The sequence below is a fragment of the Triplophysa rosa genome, unplaced genomic scaffold (assembly GCF_024868665.1).
Source record: "Triplophysa rosa unplaced genomic scaffold, Trosa_1v2 scaffold2_ERROPOS903570, whole genome shotgun sequence".
NCBI lineage: Eukaryota > Metazoa > Chordata > Actinopteri > Cypriniformes > Nemacheilidae > Triplophysa > Triplophysa rosa.
In genome coordinates this window covers 1-27,895 of record NW_026634322.1, presented here as the reverse complement: position 1 = coordinate 27,895, position 27,895 = coordinate 1, and the positions used below count along the sequence as shown (strand labels likewise).

At 40.1% G+C, this 27,895-nt stretch overlaps 1 protein-coding gene across 1 annotated transcript in view; it reads right to left on the bottom strand.

Moving 5' to 3' along the window:
* The window catches only part of LOC130550388 (uncharacterized), a 105,845-nt gene extending 87,613 nt beyond the window's left edge, over positions 1 to 18,232 (bottom strand). The window contains exons 1-6 of the mRNA XM_057327840.1: positions 18,203 to 18,232; positions 16,697 to 16,823; positions 16,154 to 16,637; positions 14,656 to 14,742; positions 14,312 to 14,452; positions 1,563 to 1,702 (exon numbers count right to left, since the gene is read on the bottom strand). Of these exons, the coding sequence (XP_057183823.1) occupies positions 1,563 to 1,702; positions 14,312 to 14,452; positions 14,656 to 14,742; positions 16,154 to 16,637; positions 16,697 to 16,823; positions 18,203 to 18,232 (1,009 nt within the window). The remainder of the gene's footprint in view (positions 1 to 1,562; positions 1,703 to 14,311; positions 14,453 to 14,655; positions 14,743 to 16,153; positions 16,638 to 16,696; positions 16,824 to 18,202) is intronic.
* Positions 18,233 to 27,895: the final 9,663 nt, after the last annotated feature.

Genomic DNA, 27,895 nt, shown 5'->3' with positions numbered 1-27,895 from the left:
AAATGCCTTTACAATCTGATATGTGATAGGGAAAAAGTTCAGCAAACAGCAGTCCTGAACCAATGACGACATGAAGTAGGTAACTTATGCTTTACGCTCTACGCCACTGGAGCAGTCGATTTTCTTGTGCCTTTCTTACATTTTGTCTATTCCAATCTGAAACTGATGGACAGAGTTTGTATAAATAGCATCTGCTTACAAAGCGGGCTACTTGCACAGTAAATAGACACTCCATATTTTTTATTTCTTCCAATAAGTGGTAGGGACAAAATTGACTTTGGCAAAAAGTGGTGGGGACATGTCCCAACCGTCCACCCGCAAATTACGCCTATGCACCCAGACACCACAGTCTGGCTTATATCTTAATGAATGTGTATGGTATATTTAGCCTTGCTGATCGGATATAAAACCGCAGTAAATTTTAAAGGCACAAGTTGAGGCAGACAGTATCTTGCCATAACACAAGGGGGCGGATATGAGCCCAACAGCGAGCCCAAGACCTAGCCAAAGTGGAGCTGGCATTTCATGGTAAACGATGAGAGCAGAAGCTCTTCTAATAATGGCATTAAAAAATAACATATTTTATTTAAATATTTTAAATTTATTCGTTTTTCTTATCCTTTTGTTAAACAGTCTGTATTCAAATGTATTAAAACATCAGAATTATAAGCTTTAAATTGTTTTTATTTAAATTAAGGTCAAAATGACCTTTTTTGTGCACCACTCTATACTTTCATTTGTATTAAAGGAGTACGAATTGTGAAATTGCAATGGCAAATTTAGAACACATGGAGGCTGCAGAGCAAATTGGCTCTCTCCACTCTCTTCCACCACTATAAATGTAACATTCTTTCTTAGCCAAATATGTACCTTATCTGTGTGTGTGATAATGCTAATGAGATATAAAACGTAACCAGTAGTCAATGTGTATGCTGCCAATTGAATAAGCTACTATTTTGGGCTCACATATTTGTAAAATTTGACAGTGCCTCACCAGCCATTAACCTCACAGCACACCACTGACATACAGTATATACAATGACTTGTAAAAATATTTAAACCCCTTAATTTGACATTCCTATTGTACAGTAAAAAAATAAAAAATCAGGTAAACTCAAAATTATATGGCCCTAATCTATCCTTCTGTATGTAACATTAATGTCCGTTGTCAGTAACCTGCTTATTTATGTAATGACCTGCATTAGTGTTTTTTAAAGATGATATCAGACATTTTATACTTGTGCTACAACTGTTTGGTATGTGCTAAGTAAGGGATAATGTACAGGCAGCCGGTTGTTATCGCGAAAGAAGCCCCGACAGTGTGATCAGGACCCGACGCGAAGCAGAGGGTCTTGTATCACACTGAAGGGGCAACAATTTTTAAGCGCTACATATGAAACACATAATTAAAAACACATGTTACGTTTAATTTAGCAATGACTTAATTTGTTATCATTACAAAATTAAAAACTACATAACTTTGCTAAGAATTAGTCAATTAGGAAATATTGTTCCTGTTTATGCCAGTAAAAGCATATGCAGAGAATAAGGGTATGTAATACCTTTTACAGCTGTGGCCATTTTCACTGTTGTGCTCAGTCTTTTGTCCTCATCTTCATCACTGTCATTAAAGTCATCTAGGTTTCCAATGTCAGACTGCTTTAAACTCATAAGACTGGCCAAACTCTGCATGTCTTCATCACTAAATAAACAACAAAATAAGCAGATAAGCACATGTAGACAAATGACAAATGTAGACACTTGTTTCAGTATGTGTTCCCTGGGATTTAAACCAACAGGAACACTTTCTAAAGGCATCAAACATTTACTACTTAGTAAATTTAACCATTTAGCTTTGCTGAGGGTATATAATAACCACATAACCACGTACACTGAAAAAAAAATACTTTGACCAAACCATAAAAATGTATTATTTTAGACTTTACATTTTATTTAATAAAAAATGGACTCTGACAAAGTAAAAAGATTATTCATCTCGAAACAACCTAATATTTATTAGATTCAAGTACAGTTTTTATTTTTTATAAATAAATTACAAACACACTATAATCAAAGCAACATTCCAGATAATTAGGCTATATTAAGTTTCAGTGAGTTTGTTCTCCTCCTACGCAACTGCTGTACCTTTATGTACAATAGTAATATCTTAAAACCACAACAAAAAAAACCTTAAAAAAACAACAAAACATAATACAGAATTTCCTCTTGTATTCATCTTGATTAAAATGTGTTAAATAACACTTTACTTTCATATTTATTCTCATTATCTAGTACCTTGTAAAGCACACTGGGAACTGAAAATCTTCAGTAGCAGTTTGTGACAGTCACGAAATTTAGAATCTTTTAATATGCATTCATGGACACGAATTTCCCCTTTTGTTTGTCACCCAGCACGACTTTTTTCGTGTCACTCAACACAACATTTTTAAATAGAAATACCGCATCTGTATACACAATTATATATTTAGAACCTGACAATGGAAAAGTCATACATATTTTGCAAGGTTGTTTGTAAAGACACATTTCAGCACATCATGCGCAAGTCATTACCTGCTGACCACTGCATGATATCCGAGTATGTAACAGTAATTAAATAAATTGAGTATTAATGATTCCTCTAAAGTTGAATCTGCAAGTTATAAAAATAGTGTCTTGTTTACAATAGTGTTTTTGATTCAGTACTCAAGGGACCCCTAGTGGTGCAGGGGCCCTACACAACCTGCGTAGTCTAGGAAGGATCAGCTCGCTCAAATTGTTCCAAACCTGTATACATTTATTTGTTCTGTTAAACACAAAGAAAGATATTTGGATGACTGTTTGCAACTGAGATTCCTGGGGCACCACTGACTACCATCTAATGCAGCTTTCCTTTCTGTCGGCCTCTCGACGTTGTGTCGAAAATGGTTTTGGTGTAAAAAATATATATTTAATTTCCTGAAAAACATTTATGTATTTTTAAATCTTCTGAAGGACATTAGTAAATGAAAAAATAAGATGTATAAATGAAACAATAACAATTTACACCAAAACCATTTTCAGAGGTTTACACCCCCCTGACTTTAAATGAATCATGTTGACTTTGTGGGCAGCACTGGATGTTTCTATCTATTGTAATAGTTGTGTATGAGTCTCTTGATTGTCCTCAATGTAAAAAGAGGAATCTCAACATCATACAGTTGCTGCTGGACATGAGTAAAATATCCAGAAATGCTGAAAAAGCAAAGATTGTGGAGGACCTGGGTGATTGTGTCACGGTCCTGCATTCTTGGTTCTGTATTTCTAGTCATGTGGCAGGATCGGGACGGAGCCCTTAGGTTCTATGTGAGAAAGCCTGAGTTGTTTGTTTTGACAGCTCATGTGTTTTCTCGTGTCTTGTCATTGGCCCCGCCCCTCTCGTTTCATGTATTGCTTCCCTGCCCTGTCTAATGTTTCCCACCTGCCCTGTGTAATTATCCCTTGTTTGTCTCTCCTTTAAAATGCCCTCTTGTTTCATTGTCCTGTTGCTCGTGTATTACGTTTGGTCTGCGTGCTGTGTTCTACGTTTTTGATATACCCTGTGCTCACCTGGTTTCCCATGTCGTGTTCCTGTTTGGATTGTCCTGTCAAGTCTAGTAAGTGTTAGTTTAGTTTGTCAAGTTATGTTAGTTTAGTGGTTAGTTAGTTACGTCCCTGTTTACTTGTATTGTTTTCTCGTTCTTGTTTACACCCTCTCATGGGTTTCTTGTTTTGTGTTTTTGTTATAATAAAGTCAATTGTTTAACCCCTTCATCCCCACTGCCTGCATTTGGGTTCTTCTCCACGCAATCGTGACAGATTGTTTTGAAGATCAGTGGACAGTCTAATGACTCATGACAAACAAGAAACCCTTAAACAACTATGACTAAACATAAAAACTGTCATTGATTGTTTAGGTAACATCATACAGTATTAAGAATCAGGGGCGTGTAAACCTTTGCCCTGGGCTATTTTTAGAAATTCTGTTATTATTCTTTAGTGTTGTGGGATTACAAATTTATACAATGTTATATCTAGGTTAAAGTTATGTACATTATGTTTCACATTTTGAGGTAAAGACGATTACATTCTAAGAAGAACAGTCAGGCAGCCCAGATGTCTGAGACATTACCCTTTTATCTTTATTCACTTCCTGACCATTGGGCAGGGTCCCAAGTTAAAGTTGAATGTTAAGATTTAAGGCACAGCTAAGCCTTTGTCTCTATGATAATGTGAAGGTATGGGCAATACTGTCAGGCTGATTGGATTAGCACCTATGCATTTGAATGACATTGTTATGCTGATGAGACCTTGGCTGGGACAATTCCGGTAACGGCTGATTCCTGTATCGCATTTGCATGCTATGTGTAAATCATCTCCACCTCTATGTATCCCGCCCCCTTGAAAGGTATAAAACTCTACTGTACTGAACTAAAAGTCAGACTTGGATGACTACAGCGACGCACAGCGAGTCCTCAATAGAGAGTACTTCTGTATGAAAGATATCCCAACGTCTCCTGGTCTCTGCTTTGACGAGGAAAAAGTTTCCTACAGTGTGAACTATATGTTAACATTTCTTTAGTGAAATAACTTGCTCAGGGCAGGACTAAATTAAAAATAAACCTTAATTTTCAAAAATCATCTTATTTTTCCAAAAGTTTCAGCTTTTTCCAGATTCTGCAAGGGGTCTGTAAACTCTTGAGCACAACTGTGTATATATACAGGTGCTGGTCATATAATTAGAATATCATCAAAAAGTTGATTTATTTCACTAATTCCATTCAAAAAGTGAAACTTGTATATTATATTCATTCATTACACACAGACTGATAAACATTTGAAATATATTTCTTTTAATTTTGATGATTATAACTGACAACTAATGAAAATCCCAAATTCAGTATCTCAGAAAATTCGAATATTACTTAAGACCAATACAAAGAAAGGATTTTTAGAAATCTTGGCCAACTGAAAAGTATGAACATGAAAAGTATGAGCATGTACAGCACTCAATACTTAGTTGGGGCTCCTTTTGCCTGAATTACTGCAGCAATGCGGCGTGGCATGGAGTCGATCAGTCTGTAGCACTGCTCAGGTGTTATGAGAGGCCAGGTTGCTCTGATAGTGGCCTTCAGCTCTTCTGCATTGTTGGGTCTGGCATATCGCATCTTCCTCTTCACAATACCCCATAGATTTTCTATGGGGTTAAGGTCAGGCGAGTTTGCTGGCCAATTAAGAACAGGGATACCATGGTCCTTAAACCAGGTACTGGTAGCTTTGGCACTGTGTGCAGGTGCCAAGTCCTGTTGGAAAATGAAATCTGCATCTCCATAAAGTTGGTCAGCAGCAGGAAGCATCAGAAGCGTCTCGCCTGGGCTAAAGACAAAAAGGACTGGACTGCTGCTGAGTGGTCCAAAGTTATGTTCTCTGATGAAAGTAAATTTTGCATTTCCTTTGGAAATCAGGGTCCCAGAGTCTGGAGGAAGAGAGGAGAGGCACAGAATCCACGTTGCTTGAGGTCCAGTGTAAAGTTTCCACAGTCAGTGATGGTTTGGGGTGCCATGTCATCTGCTGGTGTTGGTCCACTGTGTTTTCTGAGGTCCAAGGTCAACGCAGCCGTATACCAGGAAGTTTTAGAGCACTTCATGCTTCCTGCTCCTGACCAACTTTATGGAGATGCAGATTTCATTTTCCAACAAGACTTGGCACCTGCACACAGTGCCAAAGCTACCAGGACCATGGTATCCCTGTTCTTAATTGGCCAGCAAACTCGCCTGACCTTAACCCCATAGAAAATCTATGGGGTATTGTGAAGAGGAAGATGCGATATGCCAGACCCAACAATGCAGAAGAGCTGAAGGCCACTATCAGAGCAACCTGGCCTCTCATAACACCTGAGCAGTGCTACAGACTGATCGACTCCATGCCACGCCGCATTGCTGCAGTAATTCAGGCAAAAGGAGCCCCAACTAAGTATTGAGTGCTGTACATGCTCATACTTTTCATGTTCATACTTTTCATAGGGCCCTATGAAATCCATTTTATTTTTTCCCAAATTCCGTTTTTTCTGTTTTAATTTTTCTGGATTCCGTTTTTTTCTGTTTTAATATTTTCGGACTCTGTTTTAATGGCTAAATTAAGTTTTAGTAATCAGAATGCATTCATAATCCATTTAAATCATGAAACTTATACAATTTAACAGTAATTTATTAAAAGTAAAAATGCATTGGTATCATTTTAAACTGCTTCAATACAGAATTTCAACAAAAACAAAACACTAGCTTTCAAAATCCAAAACAAAACATTGGATTTTTTTGTTAAACTAAAGTGCTGTAATATAGTTAACAGTACAACTGATGAAAATAAAAACATGGAACTGCTTGATTGCCAGAGATATGCAGGCCATTTTCCATCTCACACAGACATATCCATTAAAACGCATGACAGCCAGCCTCTTTGTGTTTGGTTCAGTGAGTGCTTCATGCTTGTCTGTGAGAAGTGCCTTATATTTGCTAAAAGTCCTGTCAACTGTCAACTACCCTAATAACAAATTCTTCTCTTCACAAACTTCACAGTAAAATCCAAAACAATATTTTTTTTGTCAAACAGAGTGATGAAATAGTGCTGAAAACAGAGATGAAAAAACCAAAGCTGTGGAACTGCTTTATGGCCAGAGCTATGCGTGTCCATTCTAAGTTTTCCATCTGTCAGAGACATCTCCATTAAAATACATGATGGCCAGCCTCTTTGTGTTTAGCTCTGTTAGTGCTTCACGCTTGTCTGTTAGGAGCGTTTTATATTTGCTGAAACTCCTCTCACTGTCGACTGAACTCATTGGGAAGTAGATGTAGGGCACTGCTATTTCCGCAATCCTTGGAAATCGCTCACTCATACCCTTCCAGTAATCGCCAAGTTCCACAGAGGGAGAGATGGCTTCCCTCGACACACAGTACTGATAAGGCAATACACTCTTCGGTGAGCTCTGCCGATGGATTTGCCAGGGGCTTCAGCTGTGCATAGGCTTCAATCTGCTATTCCATAGCTGGAGCCTGCCTAGGATCAAACACCCTAACCAGCTTGTAGATCTCTTTAGCTGAATGTGTGTCCCAGTGCTTTGAGAACTTTGTGAAGGCCAGGTGGAAAGCATCATGGAGATGGTCAAGCACCTCTCTCCTCTCTTTAATACTCATCTGTCTCAAAAGAGCATCTGTCTTCGGACCAAACCCACAAGTTTTTGCGGTTCCATTTGCAAGGTAAGAACCTAGCTCCTCCATGACATTGTATGCAGACACATGCTCTGCATGGTATTTCACTGCCTCAAACCAGCTGTTCCACCTTGTATTCACTGCTTCGGGGGGACCCTAGCCGCACTGTCTCCTTCATAATCAGGAAGCTCACCCATCTTCGTTTTCTTGCAGGCTTCTTGAAGAAGACAGATCTCATCCAGGTCACCAGTAATGCAACCTCAGTGAAGTATTTATAATGCCGCCAGGTCTCTCCTACCAGATTGATGACGTGGCAGAGGCAGGTCACATGCACACTGTTGGGCATAACACCTTTAAGGACTTCTTTGAATGCCTTCAGGCAATATGATGCATTATCTGTGACTAGTGCCCACACATCATTGAGATCCAGATTGTTTCTGTGGAGGGACCCCCGTATTGCCTGGGAAAAGGTTGTGTAGTTGCAGCTCTCCATAAAAATTACATCTGTGAGAAAGTAGTGGCCTTCAACTCCTGAAATTAAATGAACTAAATTAATTTGGTGCATTTGAATGATATACTTAGGTTAGGCAATTTCAACTAAACCAATGCAAAACCTAATAAAATAATTTTGAAAAATAATTTTAAAAAAAAGAAAACATTATTCTCCTACACAGGACTGTATATTCACAAGTTGCTGTTTATATAGGTCTATACTACATCTAGTGGTTATACATAGTATTACATTTTCTATTTATTTCTCCCAGCAGCAACAATCTGCCTCTATGTATTGAATTTTAAATTCCAGAAGGGTAATTAGTACAAAAAATTAATTGTATACAGTTTTAGATGATTACTTTTGTTATTATACTTATTATGATCCCAAATTATTACTGACTTACCTATAACAATGTTTAAAATGCTGCAATCTCGAATGTCAGTCGTTTCATCAACCCACATTTTCTTCCCACTGATCTTGTTCAGTACGGCTTCCATGTGTTGCTCAAAGACGCGAGGTAAGTGGGTTTGACGAAGGCTGCTTTCATTTTGAGGCAACGATCCTCCTTGCTTGCAGTGCTTTATGAGAAACGGACGCAACTTTTTCATTTTCTCGTACGGGATATCAGCCTCTGCACACACAGCAACAAAGTCTTCTACAAACTCACGCCTCGCATCTGATGATGCTACTGTACTTGCTATAGTACATTGTAAGGATAAATTCTTGCCTTTTAGCTTCTCCTTGTTTCGCATGTGTGTTTTTGACTTCAGGTGGTCATCACAGGTGGTCTTTCGCGTCCAGTCGATTGAGTGTTGACAGAATTTGCAGAACAGTTGCTGTCCCGATTCATAAAAATCGTTAGGGTACTGCTCTGCTCTAAATTTAGCATTTAGAGACAGATTTTTCAGCTTTTTGGAAGACTTCACAGTCTCAGATGGTCTCTTCGACATGATTGTTTCAACTTTGAATAAATGTTTATAGCGTCATTTCGCGCCTTACTAACATAACGTCATCACGCAAACAGGGAATATGCATTTCTGTCATTTTATTTGTCAGTTAATGAAAACATGGCAAAGAACAGGTATTTGTAAATGAGTTATAATGGGTTTTGAAAATGATTTAATCCAAAATTTGCCAAATTCCGTGACAATCCGTGTTATACAGTAAATTCCGTTTTTATGTCTGGATTCCGTCCGTGTTTTCTGCATCGCGGAAATCATAGGGCCCTATTTTCAGTTGGCCAAGATTTCTAAAAATCCTTTCTTTGTATTGGTCTTAAGTAATATTCTAATTTTCTGAGATATCGAATTTGGGATTTTCATTAGTTGTCAGTTATAATCATCAAATTAAAAGAAATAAACATTTGAAATATATCAGTCTGTGTGTAATGAATGAATATAATATACAAGTTTCACTTTTTGAATGGAATTAGTGAAATAAATCAACTTTTTGATGATATTCTAATTATATGACCAGCACCTGTATGTTAAAGTCATAAGTTCTCAAAATAATATTATATAATATCAGTAATATATTATATGTTAGATTAATCAAATTTCGTTAACTATCATTTTTTGCTCACGAAGTGTGATGCAAAGAGGATTTGTCATTGATTTATATTACTTTTTTAATAAAATATTTCTTTCGATTAACACAGTAATGTAACACGGATTGCTGAATAAGTTCAGCTATTAACTATAAGCTATATTACAAAGATTACCATGCACGTATATTTTACATTAAAGTATGTAAATTGTGCGTGAGTGCAAACTTCTTCTTCTTTTCCTTTCGGCTGTTCCCTTCAGGGGTCGCCACAGCGAATCATCTGCCTCCATCTAGCCCTATCCCCTGCATCCTCTTCTCTCAGACCGACTACCTTCATGTCCTCCTTCACTACATCCATAAACCTCCTCTTTGGTCTTCCTCTCGGCCTCCTGCCTGGCAGCTCTAACCTCAGCATCCTTTTACCGATATATTCACTCTCCCTCCTCTGAACATGTCCAAACCATCTCAACCTGGCCTCTCTAACTTTGTCTCCAAAACATCTCACATGTGCTGTCCCTCTGATGTACTCATTCCTGATCCTATCCATCCTCGTCACTCCCAAAGAGAACCTCAACATCTTCAGCTCTGCTACCTCTAACTCTTCCTCCTGTCTTTTCCTCAGTGCAACTGTCTCCAAACCATACAACATCGCTGGTCTCACTACTGCCCTGTACACCTTTCCTTTCATTCTTGCTGGTACTCTTTTATCACACAACAGACCTGACACTTTTCTCCACCCATTCCAACCTGCCTGCACACGCTTCTTCACCTCTTTTCCACACTCCCCATTACTCTGTACTGTTGACCCTAAGTACTTAAAATCCTGCACCTTCTTTACCTCTTCTCCCTGTAACCTCACTGTTTCACTTGGATCCCTCTCATTCACACACATGTATTCTGTCTTGCTGCGACTAACCTTCATTCCTCTTCTCTCCAGAGCAAACCTCCACCTCTCTAGACTTTCCTCCACCTGCTCCCTGCTCTCACTACAGATCACAATATCATCCGCAAACATCATAGTCCATGGAGATTCCTGTCTGACCTCATCTGTCAGCCTGTCCATCACCACCGCAAACAAGAAGGGGCTCAGAGCCGATCCTTGATGCAGTCCCACCTTCACCGTGAACTCCTCTGTCACACCTACCGCACACCTTACCACTGTCCTACTGCTCTCATACATATCCTGCACCACTCTAACATACTTCTCTGCCACTCCAGACCTCCTCATACAATACCACAGCTCCTCTCTTGGCACCCTGTCATACGCTTTCTCTAAATCTACAAAGACACAATGCAGCTCTTTCTGACCCTCTCTGTACTTCTCCACCAACCTTCTCAAAGCAAATATCGCATCTGTAGTGCTCTTTCTTGGCATGAAACCATACTGCTGCTCACAAATGCTCACTTCTCCCCTTAGCCTTGCTTCCACTACTCTTTCCCACAACTTCATTGTATGGCTCATCAGCTTAATACCTCTATAGTTTCCACAACTCTGCACATCTCCCTTGTTCTTAAAAATCGGCACCAAAACATTTCTCCTCCATTCCTCAGGCATCCTCTTTTGGTGTGCCTTTTCCTGCAAGCATGTGAGAAATTGAGCCGTTCAGATTTCGCTCCTGTTGTGACGTAGACGCAGGCTCTCATTATAATGTTAGAGGGATCGAGATCAACTGAACGAGACAAAGCTGCCGGTGTAAATAATATTTATCAACAGTCTGAATTGACGTAAATGTACCGTATATATAGGAGGATAACAATAGCATATGAGAGCAAAGGGAGCAAAGGATGTAGTCTCACTATACAATCTGAACTGTGCCCGAGCACGTTTGACCCCCAAAAGCCCGGTTCATTTGACTAGTGTGATCGCTCCGTATCACGCCCGGGCATGGTTCGTTTAGGAGTCCCTGGCTTGCTTGGAAGAGGTGGGCCAGAGCACAGTGTGGTAGGGCTCGGGCGTGGTACACATGTAGCGTGAGCGCAAATCTCGCCGGAGCGCAGAACTGAAAGCATGATGTAAATAATGCGACTGTTTAAATTCCTTCCTGAGATTAAGCATTCACCGTAAAAAATGATAAACAGCGCATTTTCACATGCAGGCGTGTCATCGCAGACAAAACTATTCCAGGTTTTTCAAACATAATCCAACGTGTGTAACGAAAGGCTTTACGATAATAAAGTACGAGAGGGTGATTTAAAAGCATAATGAGCCATTTACTCTCGTATCGTTCTCGTATGACAATGACATCATTTAAGCAGATCGGTCTGTGCAGTGCACAAATGAAGTTAACACCTCTAATAACCCCCAAACTGAATATTGCGATGGATTCCGTTGTGCTGAGAGGGATTGCTTTGTTTACGTTTGCTTCTAAGCAGTCACATCGGAATGATGAAAGCGTGCCCGGGTGTGGATGGTAAAGAGCAATGTGAGCGCAGGCCAGCGGGGGAGTGGGGGACAATCGCGCTCGGGCACAGTTGAGAGCAAGCGGGCTAAATGTGAGTACGCCCTAAGTCAGTCACGTGCTAAATAGAACATCAAAAGCCAGTGTTAAACTTACTCTATATGTATATGTTCTTTGGATAATGGGCACATTGAGTTTAGCTACAGTATATGTATGTTAATACATTATGTGCTTGAATTTGTTTAGCTGCAGCAAGCTGGCACTATTGTTTTGCTAATGAACAGGGGCGAACACTGTGGTTAATTTCGTTTTAAACGTCTCAAATCATTTGTCCTTAGGCTAAAAAAATCACAGCAAACAGAGCATACTAGTTATGCTCTCACGCATATCATTCAGCTAAACGATTGCCATGGCAGTACTACGCGTGTGTTGGGGTGCGCAGTAACTCATTATCACTTAAAGCAGGAGTCTTCAACTAAGATTGCTTGAGGTCCAGTAAACAAACCCTCTTACCAGCAGAGGTCCGGACAATTAAATACCTAAAAACATGAATTGATGGTTTTTGGCAGACCAAAGAAATAAACATGTATTTTCATATCTATACGACGGCATAACAAGGAAAATGTGCAAAATGCCCTAATCTCTAAACCTGCACTGGACATACATTCATTTCAATATTAACAACTTTAAAAGAAAACTAAAGTGTTGTTTTCTGCTGAACTGAGATTAACAAATAGCAGCATCAAGTTGTGACTGAACACCCTCTGATAATTGCAGCTGAAAGGGGGGTTTGTTTAATATTTTCTTTTAGTTCATGTCTTTATTTTCCTTCTAAAAGTGTTTCACACAAAGCCTCCATGCACTCTTTTACTATTTTCCCATCAGTAAAAGGCTTGTTGTGTTTTCCTAAGATCCATGTATTCTTAGGGAACATTCATATGCTCGTTGTTGGGCAGTAAGTGAGTGAGGGAGGACGAGTGTAGATCGCTCATACTGGGCTTTGAGCTAATATATTTTCAGTGTCCTTACCTCGGACTGAAGTTTCTTCAAAGTGTGTATGTCTAGTTTCATAATGCAATTTAAGGTTTCCACTTTTGACAACTGCGACAGACTCCTAGCAAATGAGACAAACCGGTCTCGTGCATGTCGATGCAGGAAGAATAAATGCAAATCTCTCGACCCATTAATCTCGGAAAACATTGTTTTAAGCGTCAACTTTTCTAACTTTTGAAAAGGACATCGTTTTACAGTCACCGACAGTTACATCTGTCTGTGCACTGTGCAGCGAGTCTGTCTCGGCTCTCTTCACTCATCGACGTCTGAAGTAGCAACAGTGCGCATATGTTAACTGTCCGTGGCGCCGTAGGACCCAAACTGCTACTGAGCGGACCTTGATGTGCCTGGTCTAAATTTGATTGCATTAGAAAATAATGTTAGGCGTTCATTTATTTATTATGTCAAAAGGCTTTGAGGTCCGGACGGACGCATCTCGCGGTCCGCATTCGGACCGGAGTCCGCTAATTGGTGACCCCTGACTTAAAGAGACACCAAAACGGGTTGCTGTGAGTATAGCTGTTTTTGACAAGGCAAAAAGGATTTTGTTTATACAGCCATTGAGTGTTTTTAAGCAAAATATGTTACAGACATTTCATGAAGACCCTAATAAATCATACCAACTTGTTGAAAGTGCTCATACGATGAGCCCTTTAAATTATATATTATTGTGTTTCAGTAGTTACAAAACTTGGGGAGAGGAAGAATATTTCAAAACTGTCTGAAATTACAATTTGAAAATTAACTGCACAATTACTAGAAATGTGTACCTTTGATATTATACAATGTGCATCTATAAAAAATATTCTGTAGAATGGCCCAAATATGTTCTAGGTTAGTCACCTGCAGACTAACAGTACAAACACCGATTGCTGTAATAACTCGTCTTTGGCAGAGAACATCTCGGTTACGACTGTAACCTTTGTTCCCTGATTGAGGGAACGAGACGTTGTGTTGAGAGACAGACTGGGGTTTGATCTTGAGAACCTATCATCTCAGAGAGGAATTTAAAAACGGCAATGAACTTGGCAAATGGCACGTGCATGCCAGTCTCCGCCCCGTGCAGACGGGTATAAAAGTAGATGGCGGCACCCATTCATTCATCTTTTTGGGTTGAGGAACCTGAGAGACATCTACCGGTCGCTGCAGCGGGCCGGCAAAGCATTGTGGCCGGAAGACACAATGTCTCGTTCCCTCTATCAGGGAACAAAGGTTACAGTCGTAACCTAGACGTTCCCTTTCAGTCGGTCTCTCGATGTTGTGTTGAGAGACAGACTGGGGTCCTATATGACACTCCATGACGCTGAGCTGTATTACAAGCTCAAGCGGAGCGACACTGACTGGACTAGCGAGTCAGAAGTGAGCGCTACCGTGAGACGTAATCTTCCAGTGGGATTGGTAACTAGTAGCATACTTTGAGAGGCTCATACAGACGGCCATCACGGGCAGTGGCATTGTTCTTTATTTTAGTGAGATAGCCACCCTGTACCGTAAGGGAACACTGGGAAGCACTGCTCTCTCTTCTCTAAGAGTGTGCTACAGCGATCACATCCTACCACAAGGGGAGGTTACATGTGGAGACTCCAACATGGTCTCACCAGTGGGGAGAACTACATGGGATATGATGCATGAGCCCGAGTAGGCAGCACACGACCCAGGTGGGTTGACTCACCGGGAGGGAGGCCACAGGTTCACCGACAGGGGAACCGAGAGTGAGGAAATCAACATATGGGAAGACCCTGCAGGGGAGTCACTACATATGGGGCAACAGACAAAGTATTGGGGTCCACCTGAATAGGGGTGACTCTACGACTACCGGACTTGGTATAATAGACTGCTCCGCCCAATCTGCTACCAATATTGTCAATGCTTAGTGATGGATGGAATGCCTATACTTCGCCTTGTGGGGGAAGTAGGGAGGCTCAATAGCGCACTGACTCACCGAAGGGGGGAGAAGTTGCTTTCACGGGTGTACGCCCACCCAGTTGCCAGTCTCACCTGCTGGTAGCGTGTAAGACACAAGCTGAGACTGGTTCCACATGGAGATTGTAAAACCTCACGAAGGTACTGGGCGTAGCCCAACCCGCAGCACTACAGATGTCTGCCAGAGAGGTGCCCTGGGCCAGTGCCCACAAGTAGGCCATACCCAGAGTGGAGTGGGCTCTCACTGCAAGCGGGACCGGTATGCCAAAGTAATGGCATCCACGATCCAGTGCACCAATCTCTGTTTGGAGACAGCCCTCCCTTGTGCTGTCCCCCAAAACAGACAAAGAGCTGCTCAGAGCTCCTAAAGTTCTGCGTGCGGTCCAAGTAGAGGTGCCGGGCGCGTACTGGACACAACACGGTAGAGGTTGGGTCTTCCTCCCCAGGGGGGAGTACCTGCAGGCTCACCACCTGGTCCCGAAAGGGAGTGGTGGGACCCTTGGGAAAGTAGCCTAGCCGGGGTCTCAGGATAGCATGAGAATCTCCCGGCCCAACTCTAGGCACTCGTGGGACACAGAGAATGCCTGGAGGTCTCCTACCCTCTTGATGGAGGCAAGCGCCACTAAGAGTGCCATCTTCATCATTAAATGAGGAAGACGTGCATCTCTGAGGGGCTCGAAAGGGGCCATACAAAGGCCCTGTAGGATCACATTAAGGTCCCAAGAGGGTACGGAGCGCGGTCAAGGTGGATTCATCCTCCTCGTGCCCCTGAGGAACCTGGTGACCAGGTCGTGTTGCTCCAGAGACTTACCCTCAATGAGATTGTGATGAGTGGCAATAGCGGCTATATACACTTTCAGAGTGGACGGGGAGAGGTTGCTCTCGAGTCTTTCTCAGGAAGGACAACACTGACCCGATCGGGCATCTCCGTGGGTCTTCAGCTCAGGAAGAACACCAGGATGAGAAGAGGTGCCATTCAAAGGTGTATAAACACCTTGTGGCGGGGGTCCTAGCCTGCAGGACAGTCTCAACGACTGCCAGCGGCAAGACGCTCAGACTTTCCTCGTCCCGTCCAGGGGCCAGACATGGAGATTCCAGAGGTCTGGCCTGGGGTGCCACACCATGCCCTTCCCCTGCGACAGAAGGTATCGGCCAGGGGGATTGTCATCAGAGCCACCAGGTCTGAGAACCAAGTCTGGTTGGGCCAGTAAGGCACAACAAACAGCACTTGATGTCCCTCTTCCCTGACCTTGCACAGGGACCTTGTCCCACGGCCAGCTGTGCACTAAGGCATCCGTGTCGAGGAGACCCTCGGACAGGGAGTACCAAAGCGGGCAATGCAGGGAGTCAGGGGAGGCAAACAGGTCCACCTGCGCCTGGCCGAACTGCTCCCATATGAGCCGGACTGCACGGGGATCGAGTCGCCATTCTCCACGGAGCGTCCCCTGATGAGAAAGTGCAGCGGCTGTCTGGTTCAGGTTGCCCGGGATGAAGGTGGCTCACAGGGACTTCATCACCTGCTGACTCCAGAGGAGGAGGCGACGGGCGAGTTGTGACATCTGCCGTGAGCGTATGCCACTTGATGATTGATGTACGCCACAGCAGCCGTGCTGGTCCGCTCGGACAGTGGTTGAAACCTCTTCAGTGCCAAAGGACAGCCAGCAACTCTAGGCAGTTGATGTGCCACCGCAGACGGGGTCCCGTCCAGCGCCTCAACACTGCGTGCCCATTGCACACGGCACTTCACCCGTGCAGGGAGGCATCTGTTGCGATGACGACATGCCTCGAGACCTGCCCGAACGGAACCCCCGCTCAAAGGAAGGTCAAGTCTGACCAAGGGGTGAGGGTGCGAAGGCACTGAGGCGTGATAATAATAAGCCTGGTGCCGGTGTGCCACTCCCTCCAAGGAACGCGACTCTGAAGCCAGTGCTGAAGCGGTCGCATGTGCATCAACTCGAGTGGGATAACCCCTGCCAAGGATGCAATATGCCCCAGGAGCCTCTGAAAAAGATTCAGGGGGATCGCTGGTGTCTGTCTGAACATTTCAGACAGCTCAGTACCGTCTGTGTGCGCTCGTTGGTGAGACGAGTCGTGTTCCATACTGAGATAAGAGATGCTCTGCGCTGGGGGGAGAGCCTGCTCTTGTCCCGGCTGACCCAAAGGTCTAAGTGCCGAATAACGAGGTCCCTATGCGTGCACAACAGATCTTGCGAGTGAGCCAAGATAAGCCAGTCATCGAGATAGTTGAGTATCTGCACGCCCTGTCAACCTGACAGAAAATAATGTCTGTACCTGGATAAACGCATAAGTGCCCCAAAACATTTTTAAATGATATACAGAACTGTTTAAGCATTAGAATTCATAATTTAAGTTTTACATCTGAGTTATTGAATGTTTGAGCACTATGTTATGACTTTACAAAACAATTTGTTATGAAGATAATGTGCCTGGCAAAACAATTTCTGAATGGAGCTTGTAAGTTGTGTGCAGGCCTACTTGCTGCGAGTCTGAAACTTAAAAACAAACTAAATCACATCTGACACTATCGTTTACACCTGGCAGAAGTGTGTTGCAGGGTGACAAATAAACATGAATAGGCAGCTTGCACCAACTATTTAATTTTGCATGTGAAGAAACCAGCCATTTGGAGAGACTTTAGGACCAAAGAGAAGCCAACAGATTAAAAAAAATGAATGTGATAGCATCAAACTTTGTCTTTCAGCCAATTAGTGATGGTGAATCATTAATCAGTCATTATTATTAATGAGCTACAACATGCTGATAGGAGAACGCAACTGCATGAGACCAAAATGTGACATAACGTCATCAATATTAAAGGTGAAACGCTGTAACATTAGGCTTGTTCGACTTGATGCGGCGCCGAAGATCCGACAGGCGGATGACATCATAGTACCGCGAGAGCGATTCGAAAAACGATAAAAAATTTGCTTTCGAATCGCTCTCGCGGTACTTTGATGTCATCCGCCTGATTAGAAAGTATCACGGTCCTGTCTGTTCCTCTACCTGTTTTGAGATGGTCCTCACTGCAGAACACGAGATCCAGGGGGCAAGGTTGGATCCAGATCCAACTCCTCCCACTTTATATAGTATTGTGTAATTTCTGAGCACATATAATATATTGTGTAATTTCTGAGCACATATAGCTATATTTTACATGTATTGAGCACTGTTATTCACCACAGTTATAAATGCACTTGATAAAATACCTAAAAAGTATTGAGAAGTATTCATAGGAACATTAGTACATAGATGGGTTGATCTGAAATCATATTCAATAAGAATAATTACATATAAGTAGGTTTATGATGATAATTTGATTATTTGAAGAAGAATTGATGATTTAATGACACAATCTGTACCTGTAACCAATGATTGTTCATATAAATGCACTTATTGTCACTTTAAGCATGTTTAAAGCACATTTGAGCACAATGTAACAAGGTAAAATCCAGTGATGTTTTTAGAGGCCTAGAGTTTGAAGCCTGTTGTGCTCTCTCTGAAACATGGGGATTTTCCACTGTTTAAAAGTAACCATGATTACTCACGTATGCCACGCGGTCTCGTATGGAGACCATGGCTTGTTTGGTGGTCTCGTGTAGTAACCATTGTATGTAAATTATTTTAAAAATGACGTAATAACCAGCGTACCACCATTAGATACGTACCTTGTTACCTGGGACTTATTGGTGGCAGGCAATTAACAATTGGTTAATAAAAATAAGAGATAACAGGAAAATACCTGATTGGTTTCAGAAGAGACCACCTTTCAGAAATTTTACTATAACTGTAGACTGGAAAACACTTGGTTTTTAGATGACTTGGAACATCTCACTTTGTTTGGCTCGAGCAAATAAAGTTAACTCCTTGACACCCGGACCTTCTTTGTCTGAGAGATTTTTTGAACTACAAGACTGATATTTTTCCACAACAATAGTTAGTCGCATTTTGTAGAGTAAGTTGCAAACTGTGGTCGCTAACGTTTGCACTTACAATGTAAATCTACATTTGATAAATAATGTCAACCTGATCTAAAAGGAAGTACGAACCAGGTACATATTGCTACAGTTTTGAGACACAAAAGTCCACAAATGATTCGCTAGAGAATCCGTGTTAGTGTCACGATTTGCCTCTGAAGCGATTTGTGACCCTGGATCACAAAACCAGTCTTAAGTAGCACGGGAACATTTTTAGTAAAAGACAAAAATACATTGTGTGGGTCAAAATTATCGATTTTTCTTTTATGCCAAAAATCATTAGGATATTAAGTAAAGATCATGTTCCATGAAGATATTTTGTAAATTTCCTACCCTAAATATATAAAAACTTTTGTGAGTGGATGGTCTGCCACAGTGCCCCTGATTAACAACTTCAAAGGCAATTTTCTCAATATTTAGATTTGTTTTGCGCTCTCAGATTCCAGAGTTTTAAACGGTTGTATCTCAGCCAGATATTGTCCTATTTTAACAACTCATATATCTATAGAAAGTTTATTTATTCAGCTTTCAGATTATGTAAAAATTAGTGCTGTCAATCGATTAAAAAAAATTAATCGGATTAATCACAAATTTTTTCTGTGATTAATCACGATTAATCGCACACAACAATTATATTTTAAAATATACTTTTACATTTTAATAATTTCACATTTAATCTTCAAATTGATGTAGAAACAACATATTTCTTTAACAGCATCATTTTATGAAAGCTAACATTTTGATATTAGTATTGTAACTGATGTCTCTATTAAATTGATTATTTTAACATTAATTATAGCCATTCAACAGTATAATTGAGAGCTCATGTAGGAAATTGAAGGACACTTTACAGTCTTTAATGCTAAATTATAAATTAAATGCAGAAGAATTCTCATTAAAGCATAAAATCACATTGATTTCCTCTTTTATTTTGTTCTTTGATTAACATTAGTGACAGGACTCACAGCAGCACGTTTAAGAACGTGGCCCCTTTAAGAGCTGTCTTAGTACGCAGATCTGACTGTCACCGCACTCCCATTTTCACAACTCTTTGCATTCATTTAAGATTTTATTTTACACTTTGAAGTCTGTGCTTAAGAAAATGCTAGACAAAACGGGCTTTCTGACATAATCTTGTGTGGTTTTATCTATTCAAGCACGAAAGAGAACTTAACACGGATGCGCTGTCTGACAGAGATTCACCGACGCAGCCGTTACTGTACACACCAGACTGGACCTCTCGTTGCGTTTTGCCGTGTCCCACAGTTTAGAAGCTATCTATCTTCAATGAACGCGTCAAAGCAACTGTTTAAAATCGCGCTTAAGTGGTTTAAAAGCCTGTACACGAATAAGAGCGTGATTACATAATGTAACGCTAGACAAAGGATGTCAAAACAAACGGATGCTGCGTTAATTGCGATAAATATTTTCTCACGCGTTAATTTGAAAAAATTAATCGCATGCGTTAACGTTGACAGCCCTAGTAAAAATCTCAATATCGAAAAATTGACCCATAAGACTGGTTTTGTTGTCCAGGGTCACATTTTATAAATACTTGTTATTTATACATTTTAAAGCACCTAACCCCACTAACCTTAAACCTAAAATTACACACTTCCCAACCACGCAACAAGGAAATAGAAGTCAAACACGGGTATTTATTGCAAACACTGACCAAAACAGTATAAAAGCATTAAAGGAGTCGCGTAGCGTTTTGCGTCTTCTAAAGCCGTACGATTTCATTAGGCTTGTTCGACTTGATGCGGCGCCGCAAGATCTGACAAGCAGATGACATCAAAGTACCGCGAGAGCCATTCGAAAAACCATAAAATAGGCTTGTTTGAGATGCACCTTGCCTCGCCTGAAAAGAAGACGAGAGTAGGCGGCTGCCGTAAAAGGGAAGAGTGAAAACAGCGCAGGCAAGACGGACACTTCCCAAATCACGCTGTCGAGTCGACTGGAACGGCAGCAATGGAATAGATCGCGTTCACGTTTTTTATCGCATTTTTCTTGGGCCAACTGAGTTTAAAAGTGAGAAATGCTCTAAATCGTATATTAGACAAACTCTCAACCATGTCAAGGCTGAACGAAAGAATGTAGACATGTTCTTTGACAAACGAATGCTTAAACTTAGAACCTCCTATTTCAAGTTTACAGTTTACACCCCCCAAAAAATACATTTCAAAATTGTATGTGATATTTATCCTTCTGGGGAGTTCCTATATTGTGTAAATTCTATTGTGTATTGCAGAGGTGGGCAAACTACGGCCCGCGGGCCACATCAGGCCCCCCAAGCAATTTCATCCGGCCCGCCAGGCGGTTTTTAAATGTTTTCAAATGTACTAATTTGATGTAATACAGACAAAATCCATAGATGGCGCGAGTCTGCTATGCAGCATATATGGTGGTTTTTCTAGACATATTATTGACTTTTCTTATATTCTAAATATATTACTGAGTTTTCTTATATAAAATAGCTTTCTTATTTAAAGAATACATTTAAAGGAAGTTATAGAGTTCATATACTTCTCTGATCTTAACAAGGGCTATGGGCCTCATGTATGAGTTTGAACACTTGAACACCTGCGTACACACCAAATATCTTCTCACACTAAGACAGGAACTGCACGTACACCACACACACTTTTGTAGAGAAGTGTAATTAAGAACGTTGGGTTGTTTATCATTATCACACTAAACCATGAGTTCATTTTTAATAAAACCAAGGTTAAATCATGTATCGTCCGAAAGCCCCCGGAAAGGTGTCAAGATAAAGAGCACTTGATAAACGTATGTGTTATTGCACATGATATACGTATGTGTTGTTGCACATGATATACGTATGTGTTATTGAGACGTCCGAAAGCCCCCGGAAAGGTGTCAAGATAAAGAGCACATGATATAGGTATGTGTTATTGAGAGCGCGCCCTACAATTAAATCCTAATATGGTAGGCCGGAGATCTTAATATGGTAGGCCGGAAATATAACTGTAGCAAGTGCAGGATGAAATATAACTGTAACGAGGCATAAGGGGATGGGCTAATAAAAATAAGTGATGTCATGTAAAAACTGGTTGGTAGAAGATGAGGTCAGGTAAAACCTGATTGGTTTGAACTGTGATAACAACTTGAGAACAATGTATAAAAGATGGAGTCAGACATGTATTCGTTGGGCATCTACAGATGAACTCTGTGTGTCTCACTTTGCTTGCTCGAGCAAATAAAGATTGAAACCTCTGGAAACCTGGCTCTCTGGTCTTCGTGAATTCTTTCAACATTGGCTGACCGACTTTTCGCCACGACACATACTATAGTAAAATTGAAAAGAGAGGGAGACCTGCGCTATTGCGCTAGCTAGACGGACATGTTTAAACGCTGCGTTCGCGTCTCGTGTGTTTTTAAGCGCCTCGCGCTGAGGCGGGAATTTCTGTTATCAAAAGCGCATCTCGAGACACTTGCCCTGAGCGCTGAGAAAGAGATACGGCTGTGACGTAGAGGTCTGCTGTTCTGCAATCGGTCACTATTGCTGAGAAATGTTCTAAGAGAGACTGCTTTTACTTTCAATTCTTATCAATCCGATTTAGCTTAATGGCGGAGTGACACAGACTGTGAAATGGTTCCCGTCATAGATATATAAGAGTTTGGTTCCAAAATGAGATAACTCCGTTTTAAAAACAATCAAAAAATCATGTATTTTTATTGTGCATTCCAATTAATATCAAAGTGCAGTTGTTTTTTTATTTAAGCCATAATAACTAAAAAACACAATAAAAACATGATAATATAATAAAAAACATGATTTTTGAATTTTTTCAAAACTGAGTTTTAAGTTTACCCTTTTGGTTCAGCCCTCCACTACAGTCCCATTTCTCATGTGGCTCCTTGGGATTAATTGCACGCCCCTGAATTAGAGGAATATTTGAAAATGTCAAGAATAAAAAATTATGTATACTGTAAATTATTATAATAATGTGTCTTAAATGACAGTGCGCAAATGTTTTGCCATTTTTTTTCAATATAAAAGTATAAAACACAGGGTAGAAGGAATTGCATGTACATACTCTACAGTATTTATCAAATTTCAGTTTGGAATAAATAAAAAAGATTTAATTTAATGTGCGAATAATATGCGGCCCTTAACAAGGATTCGAAAACATGATGTGGCCCTCTATGTAAAAAGTTTGCCCACCCCTGGTGTATTGTATTGTGTAAATTCTGTAACTCATTTCCAGAAAACACAGACCCTATTTTTCCCTATAATTCCTGGATAAAGTGCAATGATTGTGGTTAAATGAGTAAAATGTTGTGAATTTAACATGTCGTTTATAAAAAATGTAATATGTAAACTGTGAAAAAGGAGGTAAAACTTTTGTTAATATTAATAACTTTTGTTGGCTAAGAATTTAATTCCCAAATGTATTTTTTTTAATTGTTTGTAGTATTTAAGAATTTGGGACAATATTTAAAAATGCTGTCAAAAGCAAATAATAAAAAGCTGGAGTTTTGTTAGACTTATTCAATATTTTTTATATTTATTAATATGGATAGATTGAACATTTTGATTTTTTTTCTTTCTTTTTTGTCTTTGTTGTTTTGTTTGTATTATCTTTTATTATTTTTTCTTGTCTGTTTTTTAATGTAAACTGTATACCATCTTGTTTTGTAATGTTTTTGTTATACTTTAATAAAAAAGCGCTTTTTATCGCAGATGAAATCTATGCAATTGAATTGCCACTGCTTTTACATCAAGGTGCATGAGGACTATATATTTCACCTTGGTTTGTTTTTTCCACATATAAATCTCAAAACCTACTTCAGTTAATGGACTTATTAATGGAACATTTAAGAAAAAAGATATCAGCTGACATTCTCGCCCAATGAGCATTTAAGCTGTGTCGTCAGTGTAATGTATTGGGTAACTGTTGTTGTTTGGGGATGTTTCTTTAAAGAGTAAGTAGCATGTGATTTTTAAGGTCCTACTTTGGTTTATGGAGTGTCCAACAACAAGTTTATGTACATACAAGGTGTAAAAACACTATTATGTCGTAATAATAGGCAGTTATTCTTACCATACTTCTTGTCTGACTCGCAAATGATTCGTTCCGCGATTCATCCGTCTAGTCCCCTCCTATCTGCTAGCCTAGTGTCATGTGATTGGTCAGATGGTGTAGTCTGTTGTGATTGGTCAAACGCGTTCATCATGTGTCGCAAATGGAATGCCTACCATCATTACTGGATTACGGTTTACAGGTGGTTGGATGTCATCAAAATAATTTCATAAAACATTCTATTAAGTTCATAAACGTTGACAGTATTTGGAAAATTAATTGATCCTTCTGCAGATGCCAGTAAGAAAAAGGACATTTACAATTCTCTTGTAACAGTATTATACTTGGACTAGTTGACACGGCATACAGTGTACGGTGTTCGTATCTTCAGATGTTATTACAATACAGATAGTACTCGACTCAGTTTTTTGAAATAAATACTTAGAGAGTTAATAGATTGAACAATTAAATTAGCCGAGTTAATAGCAAGATAAACAAACTGTAATACCCCAGCAATAACGGTACATGCTAATGATAGCGTTATATGCATTAGCTAAACACAGACATAAGGTACACAAATATTTCTTGAAGTTAAGACAAAAATAAATATTCACACGTACAGGTTGTGATTCGGTGGAGCTAACAGGTCCAAATAAGGTTGGTATTGCCCCCTCTTTCAAGTATAGTCGTTTCACATATCCTGCAGTGAACGCGCCAAGATTATTGAAGCAATCTTCGGTGAAATGACGCGCCACAGTAAAACCCTGGGCTTATACTCCTTTGGTATCGTTTGAAAAATGAATTGTAACCATTGTTCCCTCAGAAGTTCTTCCTTTGGTAGTTGAAATAAGACGGCCTTAGTTTCACAACGTAGAACACAGGTTCTAGACATGATACACACGCATCACGAACGAGCGACAGCGTTTTGGGGGAGGAGAGACTAGTAGTGAAGTTTTCGCGGCAGTCCAAGCAAAACGTAGGCGGGGACTATGTGTAGTGACGTAATACGCGGCGGTTAGAGACTCGGACTAGCTCATGTCTTGTTTGCATGATTCAGAGTCGACTCCCATTTTTACAAGCCAATAACTTTGTTATTTATTCACCTTCGGACTTACAACTTGGCAGACAGCTTACTTTGAAACACGGCAACATAACACACTGCATGAAATTTAATTTTCATGATCTCATGCTACTTACTCTTTAAGAGAGCTGAATGGGTGTAGGAAAGAGGGGGTGTGTTCTTGATACCAAAAAACGTGGCAGTTCAGCCAGAGAGTAATGGATGTAGTTATAACAGCCACTTGTACTGTTGATGTATGTTCAGTAAAGGTTCTTAAATGTTACCTGTCTACCTCCGTCATTGAAGAATCTTACAGTCAGCAAGTGGTTTCCCATCGTGCTTTTCATCAGCGCAGACTGAAAAATCGATACAGCCGCCTGGCCGTCGCGAGAGTTTTTTGACACACGTCAGCATGACATCAGAGCAAGGCGGACGTAACTCGGACACATTTCTTACCGGCATGCATCTCGCGCTGATCACCGGTGATCGGTTCTGCGCAGAATTTGGCCATCTCAAAAGAGCCTATTATTAGCTGACGATCACGCTCCAGGAATGCACCCAGTCAAGTTTTAAGTTTTAAGAGTAGCGCGTGACGCAATTGGAGGAGAAGGTGCTCGCTGCAGAGCCAAGGGGTGGAGCAAAGCTCCAGCTCCCCCTCGCTGGATCTAGTGGGCGGAGCTTGAGCTATCCACGCGCAGATAGTCGTCAGTAGTGGTGGGCGATACTGTAAAATTTAGTATCGATCCGATACTGTGGAAATATTATTCAGTTAGAAGTATGATTTAATTACCAATATAATCAATAAGTGTTTTCTTTCATTAAATCATTAAGCTGTGTGCTTTTAATGTGTTTGCTTGCTTGCTCTAATGGAAAAATACTGCTGTGCTATGAGGAACTCACCAAGAGCTGCATGAATAAAAAACAGGATGTGGGTTAAAAACTGACAGAACATTTAGTTCTGATGGGGGGGGCAAAATAACTGCTGACAAAGAGTCACATAGGGAAGGAATGTTATGAATTAATCCAATGCATATGTTTTAAGTATAATCATGAGTTTTGATGTGTTTTATTGAATCATAGGATTAAGAAACAATGCTGCATAATTAAAGCATTAGATGATTGAGTTTTTTATGAAAGTATTTTTACATGTTGTTTTGCGATATGAAACTGTCTCTAGGGAACACTTCCTCAAATTAGCAACTGACCGCAGGTTGCAAAATGTGTGTGCAAAGATGTTGTTTTGCAGATATACGTGGTGCACGGTGATTGGTGGAAAGGGAGCAGCACTCCTTAAAAGGCAAAGGAGGAGTCAGAAGATGCGAGCGACGTCAAATACTGAATAAATATGTGTGTTTTTGAATAATTTGGGTTGTTGGCTTGTGGTGGAGTGAGGAGATCGTCTGACAACCCAAAGCTTTGTTATCCTTTTTACATCTGATAATAAAACTTCTTTAATTTTGGAAGAACTCTCTTGCAAATTTTTGAACATGCAGGACTGCCTCAAAGATCCAACAATACCAAGTAAATGCAGGGCCAGTATTGCCGATTTCGATACCGATACCAATACTTTTTACTTTTAAAAAGCATTCACTTGAACTTACATTTACTTTCCTGTTAATGAAATGTCATGATTTATCAGATGAATGCATCATTAATATGCTAAATCTGAATACATTTTCATGACCACTAAAATATTTTGTGATTTGTGCTCTTAATGTGCCTGTAGGCTAATTAATCATGTAGATGTTACAACACTGGACATCATTTAAACCAAATAAATCTAATTTATTTATCTATCGAATTTGCAAACATGAACTTTGCACCAAATTATTACTGGAAAATAGTAACAATAACAGATTAACAGAACAGAAAAACGATATATAACAAAACAATTTCTCGTTATCCCAGTACTACTTCTCTAGCTTTAAAAAAAAAAAAGTGGACAAATTTATTACTCAAGAACAAAGATTTTAAAACTGCTTTTCCGTTTTTGTTCAGTGTTATGTTTAGACAAAATAATAGAACAAATTAAAAAGTTTCCCTTTCATTACACTTTTTTAAGTGAATTTATAAACAAAGTGCACACAATTGTTTGGACACAAAGTAAATAAAGTGCTTAAATAATAAAGTACTTTCAATCTTTGGCTTTTTACCCCCAAAGGCCCACTGCCATACATCGCAGTTCGCAGTGTTTTTATTCACCGAGGTGAAAACTCCACACGATGCTCCTCTTCTTTTCGCCGCTGCAGCGCTCTGCGGCTTGCGCTTGGCTGCTGAGTCACGTGATAGCGGACTACAAAACACAGCAGGCAGGGAGGAGCAACGTGTGCAAAACTAGGTGTATGGGAAATAGTTTTTCTTCATTATACAATTATTAGCTACATTAGTAAATAAATAAAAATCAGTAGTAAAAACTAAAAACACATTAGTATCGATATTTTTATGTTAGGATCGATCCTTTTGATACAACCCAGTATCGAAAGTATCGATACTTCAGGATCGATCCGCCCACCACTAGTCGTCAGAACTCGTAAAGTTTGTATCGCACGGTAAGAAAAGTGTACATTTAAGATAAACTAAACTTTGAGACATGTGTACAATCTTTTCATAGACATACATTTCTGTATCTACATGAATTTAATGTTGTTGTTATTTTCAAATCCTGACATTTGATCTAAGTCCGCTTTCGACAAGTGATGACTCATTTAGTGGTAGCATCTACTCCCATCCCCCATGCTACGTTTTAGCATGTGTAAGGTTCATGTATTTCGAATCATAGATTTGACTTATAAATTGTATTTATGTTTGTTTAACATGCGCAGATGCATCCTACAATACTTGCGGGAGGACAGGACCCCCTGCTATCTACTGATAGATGCAAAGTGTGTTGCACAAAATACCATTGTGCCTACTGTAAATCGGCTTTTAACCATTTACACGAGCTACAAAATCATGTAAATAATCATATGGTAAATGCAGTTCAACAAGAAGGTATGTGTGTGCATGATTTAATTATACTGTGTCAAAAAGTATATCATAGCTTGTCATAGTCATTCACCCTGGAACTAAAAACATATTGTTTATTTAAGATGAAACATTTGAAAAGTCGGAATATCAGTTGTTCAAGTACTTCTGCAATACAGTGTTGTTATAGAC